The sequence below is a fragment of the Prunus avium genome, chromosome 4 (assembly GCF_965620075.1).
Source record: "Prunus avium chromosome 4, drPruAviu1.hap1.1, whole genome shotgun sequence".
NCBI lineage: Eukaryota > Viridiplantae > Streptophyta > Magnoliopsida > Rosales > Rosaceae > Prunus > Prunus avium.
The window spans coordinates 14,469,913-14,489,461 of NC_142287.1; the positions used below are offsets into that span (position 1 = coordinate 14,469,913).

At 35.7% G+C, this 19,549-nt stretch overlaps 1 protein-coding gene and 1 long non-coding RNA gene across 5 annotated transcripts; one reads left to right on the forward strand and one right to left on the reverse strand.

Moving 5' to 3' along the window:
- The first annotated feature begins 2,566 nt into the window (after positions 1–2,566).
- LOC110766373 (Got1/Sft2-like vescicle transport protein family) lies at positions 2,567–8,678 on the forward strand. Of its 4 annotated transcripts, none has more exons than XR_015835350.1 (7): positions 2,567–2,909; positions 3,052–3,105; positions 4,291–4,364; positions 5,242–5,359; positions 5,486–5,544; positions 6,378–6,623; positions 8,394–8,678. XR_015835350.1 is itself a non-coding variant. In XM_021969694.2 (7 exons), exons 1-6 carry the CDS (start codon positions 2,757–2,759, stop codon positions 5,778–5,780), a joined length of 522 nt encoding a protein of 173 aa, XP_021825386.1. In that variant the 5' UTR covers positions 2,567–2,756; the 3' UTR covers positions 5,781–5,815; positions 8,394–8,678. The 4 variants fall into 4 exon arrangements, 3 of the variants coding, with proteins under 3 accessions (XP_021825386.1, XP_021825385.1, XP_021825384.1); XM_021969694.2 differs by lacking the exon at positions 6,378–6,623 and adding an exon at positions 5,717–5,815; XM_021969693.2 differs by lacking the exon at positions 8,394–8,678 and adding an exon at positions 5,717–5,815 and having other exon boundaries at positions 6,378–6,516.
- LOC148294863 (uncharacterized) lies at positions 8,390–11,097 on the reverse strand. The gene is made up of 3 exons (XR_015835351.1): positions 10,859–11,097; positions 10,002–10,082; positions 8,390–9,091 (listed from the first exon to the last, which is right to left on the reverse strand). It is a non-coding gene; the product is annotated as an uncharacterized LOC148294863 (long non-coding RNA).
- Between the last annotated feature and the right edge of the window lie 8,452 nt (positions 11,098–19,549).

Genomic DNA, 19,549 nt, shown 5'->3' on the forward strand with positions numbered 1-19,549 from the left:
CACCAGCACAATTTCTCTTTTGAACAAAGTATTCATCATAATTGCAAATATCATGCATGACTTTATTGAACAAATGTTGTTGCATTCTATACCGCCCTCGAAAATGAACATCAGAGTATAGAGAAGTTGGGATAAAATAATCTTCCATAAGATTCTTACCCCGAGAATGCCTATGTCTGTCAACATTCGGGCCACGGCCTTCATGTGAACCACAACTGCTCTGGTTTTCTTCATCAAGCAAAGCCACAACCATGACAATTTGCTGATCTAGTTCTCTCTGCACTCTTTTGCTTGCAGCTCATCTACACATTCTTTCTCTTATTTCTCGTTCTTGCCTCTTCCATGTCTGCCATTGAGAATGAAATATGGAATCTGAAATCTATAATCTGAGAAATGAAATTTTTGAGAAGATGTAGTGTGAGAGGTTTGTGAGCTGAGCCTTAGTTTTATAGAAAAATTTAGGTCGATAGACATGACACGTGGCGCAATTTTATAGGGTGAAAATCTTATCCGAAATTTGAAATTCAGATGAAATTTATCTGAAATGTGAAATTCAAATGAAAAGATGAAATTCAAATGAAATTTATCTAAAATTTGAAATTCCTATGACACGTGGAGCAATTTTATAGGGTGAAAATCTTATCCGAAATTTGAAATTCAAATGAAATTTATCTGAAATTTGAAATTCATATGAAATTTATATGAAATTCAAATTTTGAAATTTATCTGAAATTTGAAACAAAAATTTATCTAAAATTTGAAACCGACAATCTTATCTGAATATTTCATCAAAAAATCTCATCCGAAAATATTGTCCAAATTAATTTTTTAGGTAAACAAATTTGTGAAAAAAATCAAAAAATTGAATAGTACTTGCCCTTTGCCATGGCAACTGCTGGAAGTGCAACTTACTTTTTGCAAGAGCAGACAGTATTCACGTGAATAATATCAGCTCTAGCCGTGTGACTGCTGGAAGTGCCCTTAATCTCAACCCTTAATTTTTAAAATGAAATATAAGCCCTTATACGATTGGCTGCACCGGTACAATCTATGTACCACAGAATTTTCGTTAAAGTGAAGGAGAGAGCATGGTCTTAAATATCGGAGGTATCGGAAGTCAAAAAACACGGAAATATCGCAGGAAATATCGGGATATTATCGGTATCGGAAAAAATTGAATAAAAACCACGGAAATTGTAAGAAAAACTTGAAAAATTTTATTGAAACTTTGTAGGATGTTTATTTAGTCAATTATCTATTAGTTTATCACAAAAAATTGGAAGGAAATGCATTGCATGATGGATTTAATTGATTTAAGTTGATTATATAGCGAGCTGGCAAACACCGTAAGTGTAGAAATATGTAGTAATTAATGAAAGAAGATTAAACACACCATAATCATTTATATATAATGAATTACTACAATATTTTACACTTTATACATTGCATGGTAAGATACATGAGTGACTTAGTACCACATAGAGTTCCTATGAGGTTCAAAATTTTCACTATCTTCATCATCTCTATGTGTAGAGTAAGTATATTTTGAAGAGTAGTCATCAAATGATAAATCCCCAAAATAGTTTTCCATGTAATTGTTAACATGCCACCCATATGGATCCGAGATTGGTTGACGTTGTCCATAAGCAAAATCATTTGAAGATTGAGTCTCGAATTCTTTCCATGTGTCACTTGATTCCATCCCAACAGGAATGGGATATGAAGGGTAGGGAAATGGTTGGTTATGAGTATAACCATAGTTACTACTTCCTACTCCAACAGAGTCCGAAGTTATAGATAACGAGTCATCTTCTTGACTTGACAATGTCCCCTTGCCTCTTTCTCTACGAGTATAGTTCTTCCCTATGGCACCAATTCCTGGTCCTGCCCGCCTACTGCCATGGTAGGGTAAGTAAAAGCAGGTGAGTGGTTGAATGGTAGGGTAAGTAATGTAAGTTGAAAAAACGTTGGTGAGTTTTATATTTTATCCATTTTGTAAACCAAGCCAGGAATCCAAAGCTAAGTTTTATATTTTATCCATTTTGTAAAAGCATGTGAGCATTCTATCGGCTAGACATGCTTTGTTTATTAGCTCAATGAGCTACTTTTGTATTACTCTAGGAGACATGCTTTCCGTAGAGTGCCCAAATCAGTTCAATGAGCTACTTCAGTTCTCTACATTTTTTGAGTTTCATATCGGGATATTATCGATAATATCTCGATATATTGACCAAATCATTCATAAAAGTGTTGAAAATATCTTTCCGATATTATCGGGATAATATCGGGATAATATCGGGATAATATCGATATATTGACGATAACTATATGGTTAGTTGTTAAAATATCGGACCCCCAAAAATCAGATATTATCGGGATAATATCGGGGATATTATCGATATTTAAGACCATGGGAGAGAGAACGGTGTGTTTTTGCAACCTACAGGAGCAGGTTTTGTAGTTAAATTTCTAACAATTTGTCCTTTTTGTATTAAATTAAATGTGAACCGTTGATCTAATCTAACGGTTCCATACTTTAAAGTATATTAGAATTTACTCTTTCGCGAGTTAGCTAAGTTGGAAACAGATGGGTGGTCAATTGCAGGAAGTAGAAGTTTTCTTTTCTTAAATACAGAAATCTTTCCCAAATCAACGAAGAAAATAAAAAGAAAAACAAAATTCTTCGAGTGGAAGCAAAACAGAAAGAATTCGAATTCATCTGTGTGTGTGAGAGAGAGAGATCCAGAGCTTAAGGAATGGAGAAGATGAACCAGGCCTATGAGAAGGTGAAGATGCTGGTGGGTATGGAGATGGATGAGGACGACCATGAAGCTGCTTCTTCTTCTGCTCTACAGGATACCAACTTCATCGACGACTTCAATCGCAACTGCACATTGTCCACCAAACAGGTAATTACTCTACGACTTCAATTCGCAGAAAACAACTCATGGCTCAGACTCAGATCTGCCTTTCCTCTTCTTTTTTTTGTTTTTTTGTTTTTTCACTAAAATCTGAATAGTGGCTTTATTTTATTTTTGTGTGATTCAACAGAGGTTTTACGGTTTCGCCATATGCTTGGCTGCCGGTTTAACTTGTACGCTCTTGGTAAGTTTTAAGTATCTAATTGTTTTACTTTTGCTTTTCTTTTTGCTACTCATTTCTATTTTCACAGTGTTGTGTTATTATCCAAAGCTAAGATTTTAGTGAATGGATGGTGATTGTTGGGTAATATGCTTTCATGTTATTAAGACATCTACATGTTTTAGGGGCTTCAATTGTAGTCGGATGTACTATTGGCCTAACCATACTAACAAGAAAAATGTTAATACCCTAGTTTGAGCTTGATGCAAATTACTAAAATATCTTCTGCTTTATATGATTATCAATCAAATAAAAAGTTATTGTATGTATCAATCCTTACATCCCCTACCACAGGTGGGTGGGGTGACTGCCAGTTTTGGTATGTTGGGAGATATCATTATTGCCCAACCCAATGCTTACATTGCATTTGCGGGTAAAATAGTAATTGAACAAACATTGAATAAGACAGTGCCTGAGATTCACATGACTAATCCAATATTGCTCATTGGAAAAGAATTGGTACAACTACTTGGCATGACTCAGACTTGTCATTATGGTCTTGATAACCGTGCATGGTTTGGGTCATGTCTTTTTTTTTTGGTCGAAAGGTTTGGGTCATATCGGTGTCTAAGTTGTGTTAGATGGACAAATATCACTATTTAGTTCTAAAAGTGTTTGCTCTGTTTCAAGTACGCATGTCAGATCATAATTTGTTCACGTTATTTAATACCTTACCTGGATAAAAAATTTCGTGTTGGTTTTCTTGGAACTACTAGTTTCTCCTACCATGACACATTTGTGCTTAATAATTCTTGTTTCGGAATTGATTGCAAATCAAAATCTCTTACATTTTACTCCTTGTACACTTGCCAAACTCAATATTTTTTGAAAATATAGAAGGCTTCAGTATCATAATAATGCTTCTATCATGTGTTGTACATATTTAGTATCTACAATATGCTTTTAGAGGGGAAGGCATTGAAGCATCCTTGAACAAAGTACTAACAGTTGGACTATATGCGTTTTTTTTACAGTGTTGCTGGAAACTTGAACTCCTAAATCTAGTTTTTCAATTTAGAATCAAGTTAAAGTGACCTAGTAATTTTATTTTGTATATTACAGGACAATTGGAAAATTGACTTGAATACATGTTAGGGGCCTTCCTGCTATGGTACTGATATGCAGGCTTGTTTTCTTTTCATGTGACAGTCGATGCTTGTTTTCTTCCATCCCATCAAGTTTGGAATTACATTCACACTGGGAAATCTTCTTTCACTTGGGAGGTTTGTGTTAGATTTGCTTCTCATGTGATCCATAAGTGGTTTAAAATGTGATTGTCTTTTTTGTTGCAAATTTTGGTAAGGTAGCAATTGATGTCAGTCAACATGAAACAACTTGTGTGCTTAACCAAATAAATAGTAGTAATTGGTTAATTTACAAAAAGGTTTAAGTTTTTGTTTTTGTTTTTGTTTTTTTTTCAGTTGCTCTCTTGGAAATATCTGTGGAGCCTTGAGGCGTCCTAATGTGTGACATTAAAATTTCAGAATCTCTTCCTGGCTTTAGTTTAGTGGCCCAGTGTATTTGCCCCTTTTTTCTTTTTTTTTCTGTTTTTCTTTTTGGCTAGCCAACTCGGAAGTAGGTCGGTTTTACTATCCGAATGTCCCATAGAACAAGTATATTTGCTCCCTTCTTGTGCATTCAAATTATTGTATTATCCCTCAATGTTTTTTCCTCTTTTTTTATTTTTATTTTTTATTTTTTGGGTCTGAAGTTCTCAATGTATTTCTCGTTTTTAAAAAACATTGACAGCTTGAGACCAAAGTGTCGAGATATATTATCCATCTCTCCAGGAAAATGGATATCTCCAGAAAAGATTTTTAGTTCAATTCTTTATTTCTCTCCATTAAAAAAAAATATAAAAAAGGGAAATTGAGAGCTAATACAACAATCTGAATTCGTAAGAAGGGAGCAAATGTACTCGTTATGTGGGACAGTTTGGTAGAAACTTGTTTCAATGTTTTTCTGGTTCTAAATTTTTTTCAGTAACTCTGTTCCTTAAAGGAAAAAAAAGACGCATTATTATTATTTTTCCTTTTATAAATTGGCTAGTGAAAATTTTACTCCACTTCAGATTTTAAGTTGGATTCTTTGGTCTGGCAGCACAGCATTCCTCATTGGCCCTAAACGGCAAGTGACAATGATGCTTGACCCTGTCCGTATTTATGCAACAGCCATATACCTTGCAAGTATAATAATTGCCTTGTTTTGTGCTCTTTACGTAAGTTTCACACTGGCTTTCCCCTTTGGTTCACTTTCTTTTTCTTAAGCATATTTTGAATAGTGTTATTTTCCTTCGAATAATTTTAGCATTTGATGCTATCTAATTTTCTTTTGCATTGAGCAGGTTCATAACAAGTTATTGACACTTTTGGCGATACTTTTAGAGTTTGGTGCATTGATTTGGTATGTGCCAGCATTTGCGTACTTTCTTGTTGTGGCCATTTACTGTCAATCTCATTCATATGTTATTGAGGAGTTGAGATCCACCTTCTTTTTAAGGGAAAAATTAACATATACCCCTGAACTTCAACTTGTTTGGCACTTTTTTTCTGAAGAATTGTCTTGGTTTCAACAGCCCTGAAACTAAAATATGTGGGAATTGTCAGGCTTTCCATCAAATACGTCCAATTTTCTGTTAAATTGGACATGTGATACACACATAACCTTTTTACAGGTATTTTGTCTCTTTCTTCTCTTCTCCTTCTCTCTCCTTTCTCTCTCATCTCTCTCTATCTCAACTTGTCATTGAAGACATATATAGCAAAACAAAGCACTAGCACTTCTCATCTACTCAAATTAGTCAGCATCTGAGGTCAAATTGGACAAAGAAATTCCAATTACCTGAATCAATGAACATCTAGAAAACCCCAACTATCCCTGCTACGAAATTCCTAGCTGTGAGGTTGTACCACTGGATTTTCGAGTACATGTCTTCAATGAATTGGGTTTCTGCAAGAACAAGAAAATCCATTTATGGGTCACAACCATTGAGTAGCTAGAGGCCTATAAAATCAACATCTAATATTGGTACGAATAAGCTACACCTGTGGGTGCATTTAATATCTAGTGGGTCAAGGTCATACATGATTTAGAGGAAAGATCATTAGAGAATACATATTTCTGGAAACTCTGGATGCTCACCGATTCTGGTATTGGAATTTCATTTTCTGATTTGAATCAAGATGTTCACCTGTTTTAGTACATGAGAAGTGTTAGGGCTTTGTTTTGCTTTGTAGGTTTGGAATGGCAAACTGGGATAGAGAGCCAAGAGAGAGGAGAAAGAATGAAAGGGGAAGAAAGGAACGGAAATGTCCCCAAAAAAAGAAGTCGCATGTGCTTCGCATGTCAAAGGTTAAGAGAATTTGGCAGAATTAACGACATGCTTGCCATTGCAAAAGAATCATAGTTAGGGCGTATTTAAAACATAGTTTTTGTTCTTCCAATGGCAAAGTGCCAAACGAGCCAAACTTCATGGGGTATAGGTGAATTTTTCCCGACTCTTAATGTTGCATGTCATTTGTTTTCCTTTGGATAACTAAAGTCTCATTATAATTTATATATTATATATAGTGGGATCTTCTTTCTAGGATGGACTTTAGTTAAAGGACGAACATATCAATAACATCTCGATAATATATCAATAACATATCGATAACATGTCAATAATGTGTTGATAGATTTTAATAGGAAATAATTAAAGGACAGACGTCCTGCAGAGAGAATAAATATTTATGTGGAACATTAAAAAATTTAAAATGCATGAGTATTACGGGATTTTTGAAGTAACTTGTATGCTTAGGTGTCACATAAGTGTAAACTTACATTAGCTTTTAGCGAAGAAGAGCAAAGTGGATGAGGAGCAAAAGACAAGTCATAGATAAGAATTTAAAAGAGGAAGATAAAATTAGGGGTACCAATTTTGGAAATGACATGATAACATGCCATGAAATAACAGAAAATTAGAACAAAATTGACATGAATTATCATATTTGTAGTGTCAGGAAGTTTTTGGCACGATATTTTCATGTTAGTAGTTAAGCACAACATTGACAGGAAATAACTGTACGTTACAAAATAACCCTCCCGATAAAGTAAATGTGTTACTTGTGTTCTGGCTTGCCATCTATCTTAGTGTCAGGAAACATGTCATGTTCTGTTGTGCCATGTCAGTCAAAAACATGACCCAAAAAGATGATTGCCACCTACTGATAAAATAAAAGTTGGCAGCTTAGAAAAGGAGGCCTGTGCACACTTTAGAAGGCGACCTTGACAACTCCAAAATAGATTGCTAGTCCACTTAAAAACCCTAAACCCTCCCCTTAACTCATATAGGACCTGTTCACTGCCAACCTTTCCCAAACAATGAAATTATGTCAAAATTTTATATGATAAATTTCGATTCATCAAGGCACCATAGAATGATTTCATCTAGAGAACATGAACGTTTGTTTTTATTGCTATGGATTAGAAGTCCACTGCTTATTTGATGCAGTGGATTGGGATTAAAAGCAGAATCAGTCCACTGGCCAAAGTTTCCCCAGATTTCTGCCCTACGGCCTTGATTTTTCAACTCACAGTAATATCGCTTTTCAAGCAAGCAAAGCACATCATACTCATCTTTATTTGTTTGAGTTCAAAGTTTTGGGTATACTTGTCTATTTGCTTAATGCCCCCCTTTTTTCAGTAGCAGGAATTTAGATCAAGAACAGGAATTTTTTCCCATTCTATCCATATATTATGTTAGTCTAGTTTTGGAATGGAAACATAACTAAGGAATTTACCTAAGTTGACTGGAGTCAATTCCACTTAAGACCCGGAATGGAGATACAGAGGGTGGTATTTCTATGCCATAGAACTAGGAATGTAAAATCACTGCAAATGCCCTTTCATTATTTGGTTGTATTAAAATTAGAAACTTTCATTAATTGGCTGTATTAAAATGAAATACATTCCTATTCCAATTGCGTATTCCAGTCAAACAAACGGGGCCTAAGTTTCAAGTGGTTGATAGTGAATGGGACTAATGTGACAGGTTTACTAAAGCAATGTCGTTAAAAAAAATATAATTTTTTTTTGTTGAAGTTTGAGAATGTTCTTGCTTATATATATATATATACCCGATGTTGTATTGGAATCAGATGTATTACAATGTCTAATAACTAGTCTTCATGAATCTATAGTGTCCCTCATTTTGTGTTTCTCTATTGGTATGGTAGTATTCATTTATTTCGCATTGGTGTTTTGAGTAACAGGTATAGCTTGAGCTACATCCCTTTTGCTAGGGCCATGTTATCCAAGATCATGGTAGCTTGTTTTGACACTGATTTTTAGGCTGATATTCACCGAGGAAACGGCTTGGGACTCATCCATCGGAGTAGATATTTCCCAATATAAGTTTTTGTTTTGTGGCCTTGCACACAGATTCCAACCTAAAAGCACCACGAGATCGAAATGTAGTGTATGTGTATGGATTGAGATTGTAATTTCTACCGTTGTTGTTTATCCTCATCTCCATAGAAGGAAGATACTTCATTTCATTACCGTGCTCATAGAATGTGATCTATTTTTATGTCACGCCCCGAATTTTCAACAACAATTTGCAAATTTAAACAGAACAACCAACAATCCAGGATGCGAAGTTCAGAACCTTCAACAAAAGTACCTAGAAATTTAAATTTTTCTTTCTTGATACAACACCACAGTTTCGAACCACAATATCAATAATGACTCAACTCTTCTGAGTCAAATATTACATTACAAACTTACATAATGAAATGAACAATCATCATATTACATAATCTGCTCCTTAGAGCTCATTTCACACAGCGGAAGACTAACACTCACCAACACTCTCACACCACACTTTGCACTATGTGGAACCACTAACGAGCCTCCTGCTCCTCACCTTAATTCTCCTGCTCTCGGTCTCTACCACCTGCAGGATTTTTCCCTACACCATCGAATAGTGCACCGGGTTCACCACAGAACAACCCGGTAAGCTTTATAAAGCTTGTATGAGTAAACCACGTTCACAGTATAATATGTCAACTTACACATAAAATACAAACACATGCACTTTCATTAGCACACCACAATCCTTGTATAACCAAGGTAATCATAATCATCAATATCATCACAATCACAATTCTTTTATTTTAAATAAATAAAGAACTGTTTCGATCACCACCTGTGACCACACCAAAACTCTTTTATTTCAAAGTAGTTTTAACACGTCATTTATTTGACAGATAGAAGAGAGAATACTATGAACCTCTAATCTATAACACTACAAAACTTCAAGGTAGTGTTCACTCATGATTACACTCCAGTCATGAGTACTAGATGACGCCAGACTAGAGCTTTAACTGTTCTTGGGTCTTGCTCCCTAGGGTAATTTATCCCTCATTATTTGCCACGAGAATGCCCACCTGACAAACTCAGAAGGGATTCAAGGTATTCTCACCTAAATCCATCAACACCAAAACACCAACGCCAAAACAATATAAAATGTAGTTTCACATTAAACATTGTTTTATAGCCAAATACACCAATCACAGCAATATATATTTATTATATATATTTATGTGGTTATTCACGAATGAATTTCCACCATACATCCACAACATATGTTATATGGTTCAACACCAAAATCTCTAATAAAAAGAATTAATTCAAAACAAAATAGGTTTCACTTACCTCATGAACCGTTGATGAACAAGTTCATGTGTTTTAAATCAATTAAAACATTTTACAAAATCACAACCAACATGTTAATTATAGCCATTAACATTATCCAAGGTCACCTTATAATAAATATAATAATTCGTGATTTTACTCACGATTTGGATGGTTTTACTCACCTCTCGTCCAAGCTGCGTCTTCAACAACTTAACGAATCCTCAATCCCAAACTTCAACGAGCAACTCAAACTCCAACAGTACCTAAGCAAAGGACATAACTCAACTTAGCGCAAAACTCCAAAATCCAAGATTTCGTATCTAATGACGAAATTGCCCTTTGGACCAACCGGGGATCCAAAGCGATCAAATCTCGTCCAACCAACTTCAAAACTGTGACGTACGTGCTGTCGACGTCAAATCATGACCAATGACACCTATTGTCCAAAAGGTCACTATTTGGGTCCCGTGGGTCTCACATGTCTAACCGACACTCCAAAAATCCGTCTTGGGCCCACAATCTCAGATTTCAAATCCGATTGCACCAATAGACTCTAAATAGTCCCGACATCACCCTACGACAATTCGGGCCCAATCCAACGGTCGGATTATTCTACATTACACGATCGAATGGCGATCGCTCGCCTTAACTTTGAAACATGATAACTTAAGATCGGGACGTCCGATCATCAATCTGTCTAAACCTACAAAATCCTCACAACACCAGCTACAACATAATTAAAATTGCACACGATCGAACGGTCCGATCATCTCCAACCAACGGTCCAGATTTGTGAGGCTCCGATCGTCGACTAAACGACGGAATCTCAACAATTTAAACATACTATCATGTTCAGTAACTCCAGGACTACATTCTGTTTCTAAAGCACTAACTCAAAATCCCCACCCTGCGCCGCCACGTGCCGCCACCGCCGGTGGTGGTTCGGGTACTATTTCGGCGACGGACCAACCCTAGAATCGCCGGTCAAGACCTACACCAAAATGTTCATAATACTGAGTAGAACAACTTTAATTCTTACCTCAAGGTCCAATTCGAAGTGTAAGTGGCTCAAACCGCCGGTTGAAGTTGTTGAATTCATTGTTGATGAACCAACTTCACGGTGTCACTGTGCCTTCAACACACCTCCGATGACTCCGATTCTTCTTGGGTTATTCTCACAAGATAGTAGGCTTTCTATCTGGGTTGGTGGTGTCGATCACCTCCACCGTACACCGCTGCAGCAGCCGCCGGAATTCGCCTATCCGACGAGCTCTCAAACCTCCGGGTTCAATTGCAATTTCTGAACCCTCAACAGTGTCCATCTGATGTTTATAGGCAAAGTCTCTGTTTGCAATTAAGTCCCTGAAACTTCAAGCGAGCATAACTTCTTCGTTTCAACTCCGATTCATGAACCGTTTGCTCCTACGCGTTCGTGAGATCAATCTCGATTTTCCAATTCAAAAATCATAATTTTCTCACTTCAATTTCTAGGAAAAATCATAAACTTAATCATAAGGGTATTTTTGTCCCAATTTGATTAAACTCACTTAATTCCAATATTTTTACATCAAACCAAATTCATACAACACCCAAAATAGTTACACGACTTAATAAGATTTTCCACAAAAATAATAAAACCAAATATTATTTTTGAGGTCATTACATTTTACACCAACAACTTTAAAAAAAAAAAAATGAAGTACACGATTTAATTTTTATCACCAATTCCCTCGTACTGTCTAAATCTCAACATTTCATCCAATTTTCTGTTAAATCATTAAAAGAAATTTGGAAAAGATTGAAGAAAAAAATAACAAAAACAAAAAACGAAAAAAAAATCCTAGGGACCCATAGAGCATAGACCCATAACCCAGCTCCCCTACAATGTTTTCTTCTCCCATTCCCATGACCACAACCCACCGCAAGCCAACCTTCCCCCACCCTCCCCCCTTTCGTTTTTTTCACCCCCAGACCATTTACCCCCCTCCCCATCCTCACCCCGATTTCTTCTCCCTCAATTCCCCAATGACTACCACCCCCAAGCTTGAAACCCCAAACGAATCTAGAACCCACAAACCCATTTGAGCTCCCCCCTCCCCTCTGTTATTTTAATTACAACAAAAGGGAAGGCAGATGTGAAGTAGGTGGGCCCCTATGTTTATTAAAATGTTTTTATTTATTAGTTTTGATTTCATATTATTTTGACATATAAAATGACTAATTTGCCCTCATATTTAACGGCAAATTGGATGAAATGTTGTGATTTACACAGTAAGGGGTTAATTGGCAATAAAATTAGTTTGTGTACTTAATTTTCCAAAAAAAAAGTTGAGGGTGCAAATTGAAAGTAGTGTACAAGTTCAGGGGGTAAATCGACAGTTAACCCGTAGCTCAAATGCTTCTTTTGCGAGGTCGGAAAGAGAAATTTTAGAAGAAGTGGGTTGGTATGGTTAAATAAAAATAACAATAGTAAAAATTAGGCAACCCAAGAACAACTACTAATGCATGTTTACTTACTATGAATGGGGAGCCATGAATCTGGGAATTCAAATAAGGGAATCAAGGAATTGGAATCGGATCAACTACTATCGCCTAGTTGATCCCATTCTCGATTTTGAGGTTGTTCGATTACTAATTTTAAGGTGGAACCCATGTAATTTTTTTTATTCCTTATGTGTTAATAAACACAGGGAAATCAGGAACTGGAATCATTCCAATACCTATTCTTGATAAGTAAACATGCCATAAAATATGTTTGACTTGTTAACATCATTTGAGCTAGAAGAATATGACTTATGTTATACCAGTGAATTGTAGAAGTGAAGAAACTACATATCGGAGCTTGTTGCAATGGGCTAAAATGTGAAGACCCGTATTTTAAATAGATAAAAGAAGATATTTATCTTTAGGATAAACTTGGATGATATTATCTTTTTAAGATATTTATCTTTTGGATAAACTTGGATGATCTTATCTTGTTAGGATATTTATCTTTTAGATAAACTTGGATGTTCTTATCCTTTTAATATTGAAGTATATCGTATCCCTGTAAACACTATAAATAGGAGCATATCCTTCTAGTTTCAAAACATGAGAAATTAGAAAGGAGAGAGAGTGGTGATGAAACTCTTGGAGCTTGGTTTGGGTGATAGTACATGAAGATAGGTAGATGGGTTGTCTTGCCAATTTATTTTAAGGGCTCTCATTATCGAAGTCAGTGGTTTATGTAATGTGTTCTAAAAGTTCTTATTTTGTGATAAAATATGAAAATCATAAATTATCGTGGATTTATTCTATTTACAAATATCTCTCCATTTCAAGTCAAGCATGTCTAATTTGGTGCAATCTTTCGCACTATATATATATATTGATTGGAATATTTATGAAGTATGTATTATTTATGGAACATGAGAACTTCAATGTTGGAGTATCCGAGGGATAGATGTACCACACAGGGACATAGGGCAGTGAGGCCAATAGGGGTCACGTGGTTGGGTACATGCTATGGAGGATAACCGACATATGAAGGGATATTGTGATATGATCTGGATTGGTGTATCTTTTCATGATATTTTCTAGAGTGTGTAAAACGACATTGCTTGACTGGCATATTACATAATCTACTCACTGAGCGGTGGTTGCTCATCCCTCACCCTGTTTAATTTTTCAGATGAATTAGTGGGCAAGACAATGACTAAATCGGTTGAGGCTGAATTAGATGAGCGTGATAGGGCTTTATTTATTTATTGTAAAGTTGAAAGATTTTGAATATATTTTTGTAAGAGAAGTTTATTTTAAACCCATATTTCGGCTTCTTTTTATTTTATTTTACTTTCTCATGCACCGGGCACGGGGTTTCAATCGACCCTCGGGTCCGGGGCCTGACAGAATGGTATCAGAGCCCATGAATTAGATACCCTTAGGAACACTGTGGTTTAAACATTTGTGTTAGATAAACTTGAATTCATGTAGTGACAAAGATTTTTAGGAGTAAATTGTCTTGGGTAATATGCTATAAATTTTGAGGACGAAATTTCATTTAAGGAGGATAGATTGTGAAGACCCGTATTTTAAACGGATAAAAGAAAATATTTATCTTTTGGATAAACTTGGACAATAATATCTTTTTAAGATATTTATCTTTGGGATAAACTTGGATGATCTTATCTTGTTAGGATATTTATTTTTTGGAGAAACTTGGATGTTCCTATCCTTTTAATATTGAAGTTTATCCTATCCCTATAAACACTACAAATAGGAGCATAACCTTAGCATGTCTAATTTGGTGCAATCTTTCACACTATATATATATTGATTGGAATATTTATGAAGTATGTATTAATCATGGAACATGAGAACTTCAATGTTGGAGTATCCGAGGGATAGATGTACCACACCAGGGCATAGGGCAGGGAGGCCAATAGGGGTCACGTGGTTGGTTACATGCTATGAGGGATAACCGAGATATGAAGGGATGATGTGATATGATCTGGATTGGTGTATCTTTTCATGATAATTTTTAGAGTGTGTAAAACAGCATTGCTTAACTCGCATATTACATAATCTACTCACTGAGCAATGGTTGCTCATCTCTCACCTTGTTTAATTTTTCAGATGAATTAGTGGGCAAGATAAGGACTAAATCGGTTGAGGCTGAATTAGATGAGAGTGATAGAGCTTTATTTTTTTGTTGTAAAGTTGTAAGATTTTGGATCTTTTTTTGTAAGAGAAGTTTATTTGAAACCCATGTTTCGGCTTCTTTTTATTTTATTTTACTTTCTCACGCACTGGGCGCGGGGTTTCCACCGATCCCAGGGTCCGGGGCCTGACATAAATGGTCAATAGGTTGAACTTATAGGGAAATTGGCAACTTTGCTATTGGCTTACTGTTGCATTCCTAAGAGGACACAAATTAATGTGCAAACAACCAATTAAAAATACCCGCAAGTGCACGAATCTATTGAAGTATAGATTATGTAAGTACGGGGTCGATCCCACGAAGAACTTGTCGGCTTCCTATAAGTTATAATTTGAGTACAAAGAGAACACTTAATTAACACACCACAAATGCACAAATGCAAAATGGAAACTAGAAATGAGTAAAGAAGTGTAAAAGAAATGGAACAACACAAGAAAACTAGAGAAAAACACAAACAACACTTTCTATCACCCTTTTATCACCATTTGGACAGATTCGTTTCTCTATTTTTCCAGTTTCGACCTCTGTCCAGTATTTGACCTATAACTTTCCAACCGTTTATCCAAATTTCACGTTCTTTACACGGTTGGATTCAGCACACAAAAACGAAGAACATAGCGCGGACCAAAAGTCCAAAACAGTTACGAAAATAAACAGAATTCAGTAAACAAGACACACAATGTATCAAACACACAACTCACACACACATTGGGGGGGGGGGGGGGGGGGTTTTGATTTGGTTCAAGTGACCTATTTCTATTGCATGAAAGTAAATGGACTTTGAATTTAAATGAGAATAGCAGAGATGAATTATCAAATTGTGAAATTAAAATGTAACAAACACTAGGGTTTCGGAATCCACCCTAAACAATTCTACCCATGTTCATGAATACTCAAATGATGAACTCTAAACATGTTGATGAAAATGTTCGCAATCAAGACCATGGGTCGTGGATCAAGACGCATTGATCCTCTCTAATATACGTAAAGTGCATGGTTCGTGCTACAATACTTGTGCCCTCCCCATAACCGAACCTAGGTATGGTTCGTACTTCGATTCAATTACAAGGAGAACCCATTAAGTTCAAAGAGAATATGAACATCACAAGAATCCTAATAGCATGGTGTTTACATTAGGTATTCAAGAAACCAATTCACATGGATGATTCTTACTTCATCCATTTATTGCTTAGGAGAACATGAAGATACACATAATCCCAACAATCTCAAGAAGCATGCTTTCAAAGATGGCCAACCAAGGAAAAACACACATCAAGGATAGATTAATTTGGTGAATTGGAATTCATCAACAATATCTAGAAATTCATACACTCAAGCATCAAAACAATAAGGTAATCATGTTTAGGGCTTCAACCTAAGCCCTAGCTATGGAGTTTAGTTGCTCATACTTATTCCAAATACAAATTCAAAATAAAATTAGAAAGAGTTTACAGATTTTGAGAAAATGATGAAAGCTTCAAGGTCATCAATGGTGGAAGCCTTCTTCTCCACTTTGCTTGGCTGCACCTTGGCTTCTCCTATCTCCAAACTCTCCAAAATCTGCTCTCAATGTGTAGAATCATAGAATGAATTGGCTACCCACGTTCAAAACCTCTCCCAAAATCTGATTGCACTTTCCTTTCCATTGCCCATCAATTTCCAGCTCACAAATATAATATAAAACTCATACTTTCCTTAAAGCCTTTGCCCTTGTCCCCTTGCCATGATGAAGCTTTGTCCTCACAAAGATGCCAAAAGCTTCAGAAAATATCTCATTTACAAAGGTAATTCCTTGTTACCAAGAGTTATGGTAACAAGAAATTAAGATGACACAAAGGAGGTAAAAGCTGGCCAAATCCGGATTTCCAGAGCTGTGGTAACATGCTGGATTGGTTGGATAGGCAATACTTGTCCAATGGAGCTCAAATTTGGATATGTTGTAGTTAACATCCATTGGAACAAGTCTCATGAAGATCATGACCTCATCCGAGCACCAGAGCATGTTGATCCCAGGCCAAGAAGTTGACCTACGAAAATGAACAAAAACAGAATTTATAACTAATAATGCACTTTTAGCTCATTTTCATCACAACCAAGGTAAAATCTAAGAAAACACAAAAAAGAAGTAAAAAGCTATAAAATGTCAAGAACTAACTCAAAATAGTGGGTGAATAACATGAAAAATCATGTGTAAAAAATGAACCGAACACTTACATACTTGTTAGAAAAATACCCTGCCTCTGAAAAACTTGCTAAAATGCCCTCTACAAGGCCATCTCCAACCCATGAGGCCAAACCCAAAAAATCCCAAATTATTGCCCAAAACCTCTCCCAACCCAAGAAAATGAAGGGGCCAAAATTTATGAAAACCCAAACTTGGACCCAAATAGCAGTCCAAGTATTGCCTGGACCTAAAAAAAAAATTAGTGGAGCCCACCTGTTGCGTCAGCAGCCCATGTGGAAGATGCTGCCTTTGGCTTGTAGTGATGTTATTGGTTTATTTGTTTATTTTTTTATATTCTAATATTAACTTAGATCAACGATATATATTAAATCTAAGCTATTTTAACGATTAAAAAAAAAAAGATCTAACGGTTGAAATTTAAATCCAAATATCAAAATAATATTTTAACTTAATCTAAATCAGATCCAACATCAAAACTCACCCCAAACTCTATAAATACCCACTCATTTCTGAAATAATCTACCAAAAATATTATATTTGTAGACTTTCAATTTTTTAAGGTCAAATTGTTCAAAAAAATTAAATTATGAAGTTACTTAAAAAGATTAAATGAAGAAAAGTTATCCATAAAAAAAAAATAAAAAAAAATAAAAAAATTGGACTTAAACCATTCTTAAACAATTTAATAAAGTTTCGGACTTAAAATTTGAGTCCGGAGGGTTGGGAGAAAAAACAATTTGAGTCCGAGCAAAACCCAAATAGTTACTTTTTGGAGGGGGGAAATTTGGGGTTAGCCCCAAATGGGTTGATTTGGTCATAAACCCAAATTTCCCCCTCGAAAAAGTAACTATTTGGGTTTTGCCCAAACTCAACCCGTTTTTTCCCCTTCCAAAAAGTATCTATTTGGATTTTACCCGAACTTAACCCGTTTTTTCCTCCAACCCTTCAGATTCAAATTTTAAGTCCGCAAGTTTATTAATTTGTTTAAGATAGTTTAAGTCTAATTTTTTTTTACTTATGGATAACTTTTCTTCATTTAATCTTTTTAAATAACTTCATAATTTAATTTTTTGAACAATTTCACCTAAAAAATTGAAATTCCATAAATATAATTTTATTTGAGAAATAGGTGGGTATTTATAGAGTTTGGAGTGAGTTTTGGGGTTGGATATGATTTAGATTAATTTAAAATATTATTTTAACAGTTAATTTTTTTTTAAACCGTTAAAATAGCTTGGATTTAATATGGATCATTGATTTGGGTTACTATTAGAATTATAAAAAAAAGTGTTACGACACTAGCGCGAGACACCTGATGCAATACCTTATGCAGCACCAGCAGCGCGGGCCCATTGTCTCCTCCTTGCACATGGGCTGCATCATGGTTGTGTGGGCTCCACCAAAAAAAATTTCAGTCCAGGAAATAGATGGACTGTTAATTGGCCCCCAGTTCGGGTTTTCTCAAATTTTAGCCACTTATTTTTCTTGGCATGTGCAAGGAATTGGGCTAAAATTTAGGATCTTTTGGGTTTGGCCTCATGGGGCCATCTCCAACCCAAGAGGCTAAATATCAAAATTTTAGTTTGGACCCCAAAAACCTTATCTAACTCATGTATTTGTTGGGGCTAAATCCTTGTCGAGCAATTTGTTGGGCTATATATGGGCAGTTATTTAGTGAGAACACCTATATGAGAACACCATTGGATCTAATCTTAAGGCTGCGTGAAAAGCAATTGTAAGTGAAAGTGTTGTATTAGAACGAGGCCTTCTTCTCTCTCCTCCCTCCAAAATGTCCCATCCAAAACAAACCTCCCCTCCAAACTAGCTGTTTGCTTTGTTCAATTAGGAGGACAATTTTTTTATCAGCTTTGATTGAGGAAGAACACTAACACTGAAGAGAGAGAACCCCTGTTATTCCTTATTTGCTTCAAGGAAGAACACTGAAGAGCGCCATCATTTTTCTGGCTTTCTCATTTAGGCGAAACAAAGTGTTCGTCTATTTTATATTTTCATCTTTGTGGTTTGGTTTTTCTGGTCGGAACATTCGTCAATCCTTGAGCAACGTCGAAACTGGCATTGAGTTGGAAACTGGTGACAGCAACTGTTGTGGTTTTGTTCTCTTGGTTTTAAAATCCTTGAGCACGGTCGAAACAAGGGTTGAGGAAGATGAAAAGTGTTTGGGGTTGACGTCTAGATCTAAAAGGGCGACATTGTCATTTGTTGAAATTTTGAAGTTGGAAATCACTTACGAGGTAAGTGATATATTGTATTTGTCAATTTTAGTATATTGGTATCAACATGGGTTACGTTAGTTTGTATGTAGGTCTTTAATGTTTCACCAGAGACTCATTTTCATATAATATGTTAGTTAATATATATTTTAAAGCTCTTTGAAAGCATGTGCCAATGTTGGTATGATGATGGTGAATTCAGGGTTAAATTGCAAGAATTGTGAAATGGAGTGTAAATGACAAGTGACACCAGAAGTAAGTTCGGAGTTGAAACCAAAATTGGTTCTTGATTTTGATTGTTGTGAGGATGTGTTCAATTTCTATAATATGTATGCCGCGAAAGCTAGATTCAGCATTCGGTGTTCTATAACGAGAACGTGCACATTGATAGGGGAGGTAACAAGGAAAGAACACATTGACAAGAGAGGTAACAAGGAAAGAATATGTATTTTGTAAACAAGGGTATTCGTTGACAAGCATTGTTAGTCGTAAGAGAAGATAGCGAGGTTGTACTCAAACTGGTTGCAAGGCTAAACTTGCAATTTTGAAGGTAAAACACAATAATAAGTACATTGTTGTAGGATTCAATGAGGTACACAACCATGACATGACCAC